Source organism: Pygocentrus nattereri, chromosome 17 (genome assembly GCF_015220715.1).
Source record: "Pygocentrus nattereri isolate fPygNat1 chromosome 17, fPygNat1.pri, whole genome shotgun sequence".
Classification (NCBI taxonomy): Eukaryota; Metazoa; Chordata; class Actinopteri; order Characiformes; family Serrasalmidae; genus Pygocentrus; species Pygocentrus nattereri.
This window is the reverse complement of record NC_051227.1, coordinates 30,610,686-30,624,091: the sequence shown is the minus strand read 5'-3', so window position 1 is coordinate 30,624,091 and position 13,406 is coordinate 30,610,686. Positions and strand designations below refer to the sequence as shown.

At 39.6% G+C, this 13,406-nt stretch overlaps 1 protein-coding gene across 7 annotated transcripts in view; it reads right to left on the bottom strand.

The window, feature by feature from the left end:
* Nucleotides 1-13,406, bottom strand: part of bcas3 (BCAS3 microtubule associated cell migration factor) — a 290,913-nt gene that overhangs the window by 223,298 nt on the left and 54,209 nt on the right. For all 7 annotated transcript variants that reach the window (XR_005131735.1, XM_037546827.1, XM_037546829.1 and 4 more), the window contains exons 14-15: nucleotides 8,000-8,133; nucleotides 92-356 (exon numbers count right to left, since the gene is read on the bottom strand). Coding sequence is in view for 6 of the 7 variants with exons in the window: in XM_037546827.1 (XP_037402724.1) it covers nucleotides 92-356; nucleotides 8,000-8,133 (399 nt within the window). In the remaining variant the exon portion in view is untranslated. The remainder of the gene's footprint in view (nucleotides 1-91; nucleotides 357-7,999; nucleotides 8,134-13,406) is intronic.

The window sequence follows — 13,406 nt, the reverse complement described above, 5'->3', positions numbered from 1 at the left end:
ACCACAATGAAATGTGTGAAAACTGATTTTTGTAACTGCAGTATTAGAGTGTGAGCCGGTTAACACAACATGTAGGAGCGTGAGTGCTGACCGTGTAGAGGAGAGCCAGAGGGGCTGCTGGACAGGCCAGGAATGGGGCTGCAGCGACCACCCTGCTTGCTACTCAGCTCCTGCTCAATTTCTTCCAGGCCGGCACTCTTCTGAAAGCGGCTCATGCGGTTTACCACGCGTGGAGACAGATGAGTGCGGGCGCACGGGGCACCGCCGTACGGGTTGATGGGGAAAACGTGTGAGGTACCGCGCAGGGTGCTGACCACCACCCAGCGGCAGTCATGACTAAAGCAGATGTCCTGTACCTGGAGCAAACAGAAAGAGAAAAAACTACATTGAGTAATCAAGTCTAAAATCTATCCCAAATTATCAAGCATTTAATAACACATAACTTTGTGGCATCCTCCATCTGTTACAAAAAGCATTAAATAAAATCTATTGAATGTAAAGTATTACAACTTAAATGCAATTGCATCCATAAAGATTCAGATTAGCATACAATAACACTCTTTTTTCCACACACACACACACACACACACACACACACACACACACACACACACACACACACACACAAATACAAAAATAATGACAACTGTTGTACGTTTTAAACTGATGCACAATTTCCAACATTCTTAACATTATTTTCACAATATAACATCTAACGGCCCCCTACTGACTGAGTGATATACTGACTTGCTCATCATCATCATCAAATCATCATTTGATCACAAGCTCTACTAAAAGGTTAGAAAAGAAGAATATACGCTGCAAGAAGCTTCCATGTGTTACTGTAGCCTTGCTCTACCCGATGCTCCAATACAGCATCCACATATCTGTCCAAATGTGACCTTTAGCATTCCAAACCAAAATACTAGGCATAAATGGACCCTTAAGCTAGCCATTACCAGCTAAACATATGCTAAAATAGGCACTCGATGACTTAACTTTACCCGTTTTCACAAAAATTTCCAGAAGACTTGACTCATTTTAATTTTCCAGATGTATTCCAATACTACAAAACTACCAGTCAATACGTTTTCAGGTTTTCCAGGACACGTGGGAATCCTGACACTTCTTTATTGAACAGAGCTTGACGTAACTGTGTAAAATGTGAGTAATTTGCTCCATGCCAACTGCTAAGATCCTGTAATCTGTGTACCACAAAGACTCCAGCAAGCACAGCCAGCAGAGAGAGCTTTCCTTCTTAAAGATAAAATCTGCCCAAAAATGTGAGACATGTGACGAGTGGGAAGAATGAGTGAGGTGTTGATTATCAGGGGCAGAGTGGCTCATGCAGGGCTGGACTGCTCAGGTATGATACAGGTCACTACAGCTCAGCATGCCAGGCCTGAATGCCTCTCTCCACTTTGGGCCTACACAGGGCCATCACACAGAACAGCCCTGAACACAAGAGAGCTGCTAGCCCATCCTATGCATTCCAGCAGGGACTCAGGCAGAATCATTCAAGCCACACACGCTCTTGATTAAAGCAGAGGCAGGGAGAGCTTGACTCAGAGTGGCAGAGATAAGGTCCCTGCCGTGGCGCCTGTGGAAGTCTGGTTGTGCCACTGCTAAAGCCTCATTAACAGAGTCTTACAGAATGATCAGGCCATCTAAAATGCCTACCCATGACACAGCGCCCTCTGTAACAGCATTCTTGGCTGCACCTTTTGTAAGAATAGCCATCACCTACAGGTATTCAATAGGCTTGTCTGGAGCCCTATCAGATTCTTAGTCATTTTGTTCTATCAGTCTCACATTGGTCTGACTGTGATGCAGATAAGCAATTCTACAGCAGCAAAGCTCAGTGTCAGCTTCCTAAGGCGTACGGCTGACATCACGCTATTCTTCTTCACTGGGTATATGGCTTATGTCTTTATCAGCCATGCAGATTTGAAGATTTGCCCATTTCCAAGGCAAACAAAGTCAACTCTTTGAAAGAGTTAATGTGAAGAGAAACAGCATATGCTCACTGGACACTGAGAAAGCCCCGAGTCATGCACAATGCTGGTCATCGGTGGTATTTACCTTAATGCTCAATGAGGTCACTTCTGAGAGCTTTCTAGTAGTCAGAACAAGCACAGTCAGCCAGCCAACACGATAAGGCCGAGTGCCTGTGTCCACCCACAGGGCATTATCTACGTTCTTGTTTCTTCTGCTCAAGATAACGCGTCTTGGAGGGTGCTCACTCTCTGCTGGTTACGCTGTTTACAATGCCAGATCAAAGCCTACGCACGGCAAGGCAGCAAACCTGACAGATTAACTGAGGCTGCAGTGCAGTCTGGGGCTTGGGTCCACAGAAGGAAGGAAACAGAAATGTTTTCCAAGGTCTGTTTTAGTTCCACATCTTGTCTTCAGGGATCAAAGAAGGGAACCATCTTAACAGTGTGGTTAGTGTTTTGAGGCACTGAGAAAATTCAATATCACAATATTTTCCAAATATATCACAATACTATATCAGATAAATAAATATAAATATCAGACAATATTTATTTTCCCACTGATAAAGTTAATGAACCAATTCTTAATGGTTCTTAATGGTTAAAAAAAGTGCATTAATGCACTTACCTAATTTGACCCTTCAAATCAACCACAGTAATGCAAGCTAAAGCCCAACTCTTCACATGCTATATGTTGGTATGACAGAATCTCCAACTGTAGCTCCCTCATTGAAAAACTGCTTTAAAATGGCTTTTTCCCCTACCTTCATCAATATACACTAGACAATGTCCATGGGAGACCTATGGATAAATCCACAAGCAGTAATCTAACAAAAGCAACAGCAAAGTGGAGAATTCTACTCAAAAGTCTCCACTGTAACAAGAAACCTTGACCTATATGAAAAAGAGCAAAAAGGCAACAAATCATAGGAAATAAAAAAAATAAATAAATAAAAATCAACCAGTAAAACTAATAAAATAAAACTAATAATAAAACTACCATCCACCACCAAGTGTTGCACAGTGAAAGAGCCTAAAAGATCACACATCAGCATACTCAACTTGCTTTACAGAAACAATGACCCAAAGTGAAAAAGACAAAGAAACCTTTCTTCTATAGACATAACACAGAAGCGTTGAAATAATGAAACAATACATTAAGTTGAAACCATTCTCAGGCAGACATAACACCCGACTTGCCAACACCTTTCACAGTTGCATCATTCTCATAGGCAAAGCTTATATTGTAGACAATAGTAAAATATTTATCAGTCATTATGCTATCAATATTTGTAAGTGTCAGGGGAAAATATCATTTAAACTAGAAAAAAAATGGCAGGTATGCTTTTAGAGACTATGGTGAAATGGAATGTGTCAGAGTTTGCAAGAGGCCTGCACAGTGGAGCAGAGAGCAGCTTTGTGCACATATCCAAACATGACACTGGCTGAATAAGTAAGGGCAGAGGCCTCTAGGGATAAATATTAGTTCTGCTTAAGCAAATAAAACCTCACAAGTTGCCAACTAAAAAGGACATTTTGGTATAACAGCTGCAAGACCCAACTAGGGGAACAGCTTTCAGGAAAGATGAAAACTTAAAGGACTGCAGCAAAAGTTAATTAAACTTTTAAAAACACATGGATGGCTTACTTGTTTCTAGAAAATGTTAATAATTATGCTGTGTCCTCAAATGTCCGCAAAAAGTAACCAACTTAGACTGTAGGTGAATGCATGTATTCAGACTTTTCAAATGTTTCCACAAAAATGATGTCTCAAGAACATCATTGCATTTTGCATAAAAAGACTACAGTTACTATAATAAAGTACAAAATAACCAAACTAAAAGGGACTTCTGGGTTTATGTTGCTTTCTGTCCTGGAATGAACTTCAGTCCACTGCCATTGCTGGATACACCTCACTACACTGTGTATCCACCTGCTTGCACCACTGTGGTCAGTAACTGGAGCAGGGCCAGGTTCCTCTGGGAGGGATAATGATGACTACAGGCCTGACGCATACAAATACACACAAAACTCCTCTCAAGAGGATGTCCGCAGCAAGGTGGAAAATACATTTTCAACCTAGGCTGAAACCACTGGCCAGTTCAATTTATTTTACACTGTGTGCCTCTGAATGTCACTCACAACAGAGAGTCCTGTTGCTTCATCTTGATGCTGTGCTACCTCGGGTGTCAGATTTGCTTCTGTTTTCCCACCTTGCCATTGTGCTCACTTTTCCAAAATGCAGCCTGTATAATCACTTTCTTTTTATCTTTTATCACTTGTATACATAAGAAAAGTTACAATCAACAAAAGCAACCAGGTTTACTAACTGAAAATAATCCATATAATTAATCAATAACATAAGCAAGAAAAATAAAATACTGGAAGTTTTGTCGGATACACATTGGTGTTAGTATATAGTATATTGTACATTCATTTTTTAAATTTTATATCCTTCCGAATGACAAATTAAAGTCTTCCGGGGAAGAACTGCATGAGTTTGCACAACTAATGCTCAATCAACTTTGCGTAATCCAGAGCATGGCAGGTTTTGAACACTTCCTGTACCTTATCATGACCTCACAGATGTTTCTTCACCAGAAAATGTTTCTGATATATTAATTCAACCTAGTATTTAAGTTTATTAAGCAATATCTTTTAGAATATTAATGAAATCAAGTCAGGTGAATTGGATCTTGGCTTTGTATGAGTACACCATACTGTCCAACCATGCGCATCCATGCCTGGCTATTAGCTTACATGCACAGTGTTATCAGCACAGCTCAGTTTCTTTATACTCAGCACTCGGTGCGCAGACTGTTATTTTGAACAAAACAGCTTTATTTGAAATTTTATTTGAGTTTCACGCAGCGTGGGCCGAGCATTTTCGTACAGTGTCAGTATTTAGATCATAAGCTTTGTCTGTACAAAATGGTCTCTTCAAATGTAAAGCGTTTTAAGTAGATTACTCGGTTTGGTATCAGACTCCGTACCGGCAAGTACTAAGAAAATGTGTACATATACTTGGTCTGAAAAAATTATATGAATGCATCCCTAATCCTTTGTTAATCATTATCAGGATATTTTTGCATTTGCAATACTGAAATCACAGAAGACTGCAATATGCAAATGAGTCTCTTCTCAACCATAGGGCTTCCTGACCAATCACAACTTTTCATTTGATATTTTGATAAATCAAAGGGTTTATGCAATCCAACAAAAAAAGAAAAAAGATCAAAATAATGCCGGACTATCTACAAATGCTGCATTACTGTTTCAGTAACTCATTTTAACAAACTGTAAGGCATCCTGCAAACACATTATGTAGCAATATTATCACAATGCTTGTATTTTGTCCACATCATACAACCCTATTCACACACCACACTCTGGAAATAGGCAACAGCATTTCTTTATTTCTCTGTCAGCAGTCCTTTGGCAGTGCACCTAGATAATGTGGTGTAAAGACAAGTGAGTAGGTGTTGGAGCACACTGGCCAGGAAGAGTGTCTTTTGGCCACAATTTCATAGTCTTAGATACTGACGCTGGATAATCTCAGACTCCAATGTGCAAAAGTACAAATAATCAGTCATAAGTAAAGGAATTCAGATGGTCACAGGCTGTTTAGAGTATTTTTAGTCATTTTTAGTCAAGTTTTTGAGTATTGGTGACTGACATTTCTAATAGTAATAACTTCAGATTTTAAGGTTCTACAGCTGAAAACCAAATGAGAAATGCATAATTTTAGAAAATATTCCATTTTAGTATGCTGCAGTCACATAGCACATATTTAAAAATAAAGGCTATTAAATGGTTCTAGGCTTGGGCCTATGGCTCCAGCAAAAATCATTAATTGGCATCATATTACATGGAGGTTCTTTAACCTTTAAAAATGTTCTTCACATTAATCTCATTTACATTTGTTTTTGATAGAATGCACTGAAAGTTTTTTTCTAAACTTGTTAAACTGTGACCCATTTTTACAATGGCAAACATTACTATGTTTTTCTATTTAAAAACATGCAGGAAAGAGCCCAGGGAACCATGCATCCCCTGTACCTGCATTTCCATTTGAATGCAAACACTTTGGAGAGTCTGAAGAGGTGCGCAACAGCACTAAGAATAGTCAGGTTGTACATCATACTTCAGATCAATTAGAACTCTTCAAAGATTGCAGCCTGACTCTTGACTCGCACAAATTATGCCGAGAAAGTTCTGCTCTGTGTAGAGCGCCATGGTGCTCAGAGTCATGTCTCTTGACAGTATTTAGAAAACACAAAGGGATCCACAGAGGATGAAAAGCATGTTCAAACTGCACTTTTCCAGAGATCCATGAACACAGGCACCATAAACAGCTGTGGGTGGCCCTCAAAGACTTTAAATGATTAAGCTAATGATTAAAAGAGTCCAGAAATGTGAGAGCATTGCAGTCATTAAAATGAAAATAAATGCATGAACATATGCAAGCGTGATGGAGAGTCTTAGGAATTTGTAAAATACATGAAAAGAAATTCACGCAAAACACTTAAGAAACACAGGTCAAAGAATATTTAACATTCTTTCCATTTTCATTTTTTAGAGTTTTTAAAAATCACTTGTTTTGATGAGTCCTTCTTAAGTTAGAACGATAACTTGCAGGTTCAAAATGTTCTATAATATAATGGCCAGCATAAAAGCAATTCAGTGATGACACCTCCTCAGGATATTGTGTGAATTATGAAGGAGTAGCCATCAAAACTCTTAACGTAAAACAGTTATGTACCTATTAGCCTGAAAACAATTACCTTAGTCACACAGGCTAAATTAACACAACAGTGTTCCTGTGCCTCATAGGAAAAAGGCTAAAGTTCACACGCTCATATGTGGTGGAAAGTGACAGCATTCAGAAATGCATCACTACTCACATCATTTAGCAAGAGCAATAAAATAGTTCCAAGTTTACTAAAATTCTAAGATTCTCTGAATTCTGTTTTTTATCAGATCTTACCATCAGATAAAAATAATAGCACAACTGTTGGAGAATATTACAATGCTGCATTAGCAGATTATTACAGTTTCTAAAAACTCAAAGTCTCATTAATGCTCCTAAGGGAGCTAATATTTTAGTTGCAACTTTCTTTAGAAGCACACATTACCAATTGCACAAAGGCAAAACAAGGAATATACATATTATAAAGAAAAGCATATTTCAATCAAAAAATCTAATTTGTGCAACTGTCCACTTACTCCAGAGGAAGTCAATAAGTTAAAATGTGTATGATTCTGCTTTAGTTTAGCACAAGCATTACAATGCTAACACGACTAACAAACACTAAGTCAATGAAGTCAACACTCAACTAAACCTTTTTCATAAACAAATCCTCAAAACTTCTTTCAACAAATCCAAACAGCATCTATGTCTTAAAAAAAAGGTTGTTAAGTTATGTATTTGTAGTTTAGGACACAACGTGACACTGTTAACTATAAAACTGATTATATGGAACCAAATACATAGAAATTTTTATCAGTTCACAGTAATTAAGGAAATGAAACTACAAAAATTGCGAGTGTAACCTGCATCATTCATTTGCCTCTGTGAGGTGAATGAAACTCAATGGTTCAATGCCAGTGAAGTACTGTTCATTTCTATTGCTCACAGGAAGTAATATTGTGTCCTAAACCAAATTCATAAGTTGGCACAATCTTAATGAAGAGGTGGATGATGTTTGAGTGAGAGTGAGCTGAGAGAAGCTGTAGGATTTCACAGAAATTATCCGAGTGACTTTTGACTTCTATCAATTGTGAACAATGTTAGTGTCATGGTTTCAGTTCTAAACTAAAGAAGCAAAATTTGGCAAACCAGATACATCTTGGTTGATCAAATACATCTGGGGAAACTGTGTAAATCTGACTTTTCACAGAAGCAATTCTCTACCAAAATAACATTAGTTGCAGTGTGGCTATAATCCAAAAGACAAAGTCATCAAAAACCATGTCTTTGTAAAAGTGTATGTGCACACTCCTACCTTTGCCTCAGTCTCTCCCCTGTGCAGAGTGTACAGGTGATGAACTGCACTCTGAGAGGATGCCCATGGGTGAGTCAGGATTTGAAAGACGTGAAAATCATGTCCTAGTGTGTCAGCAGTCACCAGCAACATACCTGTGCAGCAGAGAGAGACAATATATTTTTATTACCTAATCGTTAAACAGTGCAACACTGGTTGATCTGCTGTCAACATGAAAATAAGCACTTGGGTTAAATTGAACTAAGATGCCGTCAAGAATGTTTTCAAAGGGTGAGTTTGAACAAGAGATGAGCTTACAGGGATGTAAACGGCAGTCATGTCCTGCAGCCATTCCGCTGCAATTTGTATTCTACAAAGAACCGCATGCCAAGCGCTCCCTTCAGCAGTAAGGCAGGACATTATGCGGATCTGTTTTAAACACAACCACAGGAGAACCCATGTGGAACCTCTGATGACAGAGCCTCTCATTCTTCCACTTTTATTTGAAGTTAGTCAAACTACAGAAAGTATAGACTCTTACTGTAAACAACACACTTAGCAAACCACACTAGAACAAACCCAAATCTAAACTCAATGCCATGGAAATGCAAGTCCGCATACAACACAATCCTAAAAACAGCCTATAAACTCTAGAGGCCATTTTTCCAAAGACATGAAAGTCAAGTCAAGTTCTTGCACTGGAAACATGCTCTAAGGCAAAAAGGACCCAGCTTCTGCCTCTAAATCTCACAATCATCACTTTACACGACAATAATTAGCCATTTTCCAATGCTCAATCTTTAATGCTGAGGTTACAGAAGGTTGTAATTAGAGGCAAGTCTTTATAGAGTGGTTTGACAAATGAAAAAAAAGGAGGCAAAAATTGCAAGACATTAAAAGACCTTGCACTGACACGTGCAAGAAGGATGAAATAAATTGACACAAAAATAGTACAAGTGCTAGATGAGCTCATGTACGCCGTGCTCCGGCATCCTCGTGTTCACACTTCAGAGCTGCAGCTGCTTTAGGTGTGGCCACGCCACCACATTGGGAGGCGAGCAAAGGAAGAGGAGGGGGGGGCACAGGCGAAGGGTCATGCAGAGATTGCACATATGAACAAGAAAAACAGAGTCAGACAGTGAATTAAACGGCGGTTAGCTATTTATGCTGTATCAGAAGACTAAACCAAGCTACGGCCCGGCCATAAACTAACCCACGCCCCAAATGAGGTGCCAAGCCACAAGAAGCATTTGCGTCAACTGGGAATACATGGAAAAGATGGCCTTCTAATTATAGAGGCTGGAAACGGAAGCACGGAGTGATTAGGAGTTTAGGCGCTGCGGTATGTTTATCTGGGAGCTTCCTCTCGCTCACCCCGCCGCCCTCCCGCCTGCTCGCTCACTCCCTCACTCGCCCTGGCTTTGACAGATGAGGCTTGGCCAGCTCGAACTTGGGACACAAGTTTGCTGATGGTACACTCTGTTCTCCAAAAGCCAGTGGAGACTGGAAACCCAGTACTGGGGCTTTTGTGGCCTTGTTGAAATACAGAGCCTCGCGGAGAGGCGTCAGTTGGTTAGCCCGCGGGAAGCTAAATTAAAAAGCGGACTTTTCAGTGCTGGTAAGCCACCGTAAAATTTCAGGAACCTGAGACGTTTGAGCAACTTTTGACACATTCTATTTATAACGCCTCATCCCCTAGGCAAAACGTGTTATTTATGACATTGTGAAGAAATGCTGGGCAGTCAGCCGCACACTCGTATGAATACACTTAAGAACACTTCTTTTTTGCTGTGTGTGAGGGCAAGCCTGTGATCTGCCGATTTCCATAAATGTAGCGAGTCTTAGAAAACCGTCACCATGGCTGTTATGCTGTTATTATTTCCCCTCTCTATTTTGATTCTATGTCTTTACACTGTTTTCCCGGACAAGTCCCTAAACATAAAACATCTGCTAAATCCCATTTACACAGTGAGGATGTTTTATTTCAAAAGTGTCCGAGTCACTCTGCCTGACCAGTGCCGATGATGTCAGCAGTCTGGCTAGCATGGTGATTTCCCTCTTGGCGGTACAAAGAGCTGAAACAAAAGTATCCATTTTTAATTAACAACACTTGTCGAAAACCGTTGATATAAAAGGGAATCTGAAATTAGACACGTGTGTGGAAAACGCTTAGAGGGACAAATCTGGGGAAACAGAGGTCTTCTAAAACAGAGACAAGGACTTCTGAGCGAGTGAAGATAAAGAGAGTAAATAAACAGCATCAATCAGTGAGCGCTGTCTGCGGGGCTGGTTACACTGCTGTAACGACTTGCGCGAGTATACGGTGTGTGTTTGTGCTCGTGTGGGTGTCCACTGGGAGATATCTCTCCGCGTGCTATGCTTATCGAGGTGTTTATGAAAGCCGTGGAACACACACATGCCCAGGGTGCAATAAAGAAAGCTCCAGCTTTACATCAAAGCCACCCACTCTGGCCTAAAGCAAGCAACACTTTCTCAGTGCAGAGGCCACCCTCACTCCCACCATCAGATAACACTACCGAGGAGTGTAGAGGACCAGCATGGGTCGCCATGCAGTCAATAACCTGTTAATCTTTCACAGACTAAGTGAGAACTTCTAAAAGCTGGCTCGTTTGATCCCCAAGCTGGAGGTGGCTTTGATTTTCTTGCTTGTGGTGCTGGGACAGAGAGGCAGATCAAGACCTGGTGGACTTGGCGAGACTGCAAAGTGATGCATGACGAGAAGCGCGCATGTAATGCAGTTTCCGTTCCTCTGAGTTGTTGGGATGACTGCAGAGGATTCCAAAAGGGATTGGAAAGGAAGTTTACAGCATTCTGCAGCCTCTCTTTCTCTGCGCACTGGCACCAAGCATGTGCCCTTCCAGCACAGCACAGTACCTCACTGGGCACTCTGGCACTGGCGGAGTTATCAACACTCTCAGCTACAAAACCTTTGACTGAGAGTATAGAGGAGGAAGAGGGCACATGTAAAAATAATGGAACCAATAGAACCAAAAAGAGGTTCCTTGAAGCAAGGACACAGAACAACAACTTTTTATTCCCCAAGAAACTTTCATTAAAGAACATTTTTTTGTTAATTTTACACATACAAGTGTAATTTTTTTTTACCATTTTGAAAACATACATACATTTGAACAACCCTGCCCAAATTACGTTTTGTTGATATTCCAAATGAAAATAAGTTAACACATCCTCTACAGGGAACAAAATTAAAATAGCATTTTCTTAGCCTTTTGCTAAGTGCAATATATTGGAAAGAACATGAAATATAAAACATGCCAAAACTTTTGTACAGCCCACATGTATGTTTATTTTTTTATCCAACATATTAAATACATCAAATAATCAGCAATTTTGCATTAAACATACAGATGTGTGTTCCCTGTAGAGGATGTGTGCTTATTTTCACTCAGAAAATCACATCATTTGACCAGGGCACCCAAACTGTAATGTAAGGTTTGTAAGGTATGTAAAGTGATTAGAACCTCAGAAGAAAGCCAAGAACTATTCAAAATACTTTATTTTAAGGGTGAAGGAGGAGGGAAAAGGTGTTCAAGGTTCATTTGATTCCTGGCAGGGGTTTTTTTTTTTTAATTATAATTAAAAGGAGGCTGTTGATTATCTGTTTTACAGTCAGACAACCTGTAGGTGAGTGAAAATTAAGAGATCAAAAAAGAGCTCTTTCTGCCAAGGACTAGTAATTTATACAACTTTTCTACAAAACAAGGGTGCATGAGTGCCTTTTAAGATCAAGGTGCTGAAGAGATCAATTAGTAAGGAGGAATACGTTTAGGTAAAGTCTGAATCAGCACAACTCCAATAAAGTTTTGTGAATTTTCTCCTCAAAAATGATTAAATATTGTAATTAATCAATTAGCTGAAGCAGGTGTGTTTGAACAGGACAAAACCTAAATAGATTAAATTCCCTCATTCTTTAAATTAACAAGCCTGATGTAGTAGGTAAAAGTTATTAATTACATTTGGTTCAGAACATATCATTCACTTCCCAGTCCATATACGAACACTAAAGAGCACAGTAACAAAAACAGCCTTTTTAATTCCAAAGGGTAAAGAGAGGTTAGAAAATGCTAATGTAAAACAAATTATGACTATTTTTAGTGCATGAAACCACACAACTGTTACAAGTGGATTTCAAGAAGAAGATGGGAAAAAATATATAAAAGTGTTGGATACAGGCCTTTGAAACTTCCTTTTGTAGATTCATTCATGCTTTAGGACCTTACATACGGCTTCATAAGCAAACACTTGTCAGGTGGTTTAAAAGCACATTCTCCCGAAGAGGCTTAGTCGGCCTAACACAGACTTTGTGTGATTTTTAAGAGCCCAAAAAACAAACTGGTAAAACCCCAATCTCCAGATAAGAGAAGGGAATGGATGAAAAGCATAATCCTTTTTTAGCAGACAGACACTAGATGATAATCTCATTTTATCTAAATGTTCTCTTTTCTTTTGCAGAGTGTTCTGTTAACTAATTAATCCCCTGAAACATTCACCATAGCAGATCAGATTTCACAGCTCTGCGTGACGCTTCAACGCTAATACCATTCAGATGGAGGTGAGTCTGAGCCGAAGGTTCTCACTGGACAATGGCTGATTCATTTTAGATTGGGAAAGAAGTGTTTGATGGTCCAGACCGACGCAAAGGATCTGAAGGAGAGCAAAGCAAAACACAGCAGCCCAACTGAGCCTAACCATTACAACCATTGAACGGCCACAGAGTGTAGCGGCATAAAGCTGTCAGCACAAATGTGGCCCACACAGCCATTCCATTCTACATAAACAAGGAAGAAATTGAGAGGATGCATCAAGAGGGACTGGAATGACTTCATTCGGCTCAAGTATGCATGTGGGTTCCAAAGAGACTTTGAGGGCAAAGGATTTGAGATCTTACTGTGGTTTTACAGCTAAGGGCTAAGGTACTGCCTTCCCAAGATGATGCTTTTACCACCTTTATGGAAATGTCATACAAACAGCATCTCCAAACACAATTTTATAGTTTCTTGGACAAACAGTTGGCTTGTGTGAAATTGATTATATTCAACTTTTGGGATCCTGCCTGTTGGATCTTCACATATATGAAGGAATTACACACTTAAAGGGATTACAGAGACAAACCTATTCTCTTAAACAGCTGTAACATGTCCAAGCTGCAAGACCACAGAGGTTCTATCTACCACCAAAATGTCTTGAGTGCAACTATGCAGAAAGACAAAAAGTTTATATTGATATGTTAGAAAACATGCAATACAAACAATAAAATCTAAGCATTAACAGTAATCACATCTTTAGAATGAACAGATTACTAAATGTCAAAAGGTACACATTCCAGAAAGCGGAAATCAATCCAAGGAATTATATCAGCCAATATTAAAAGCACAAATTAACGCAA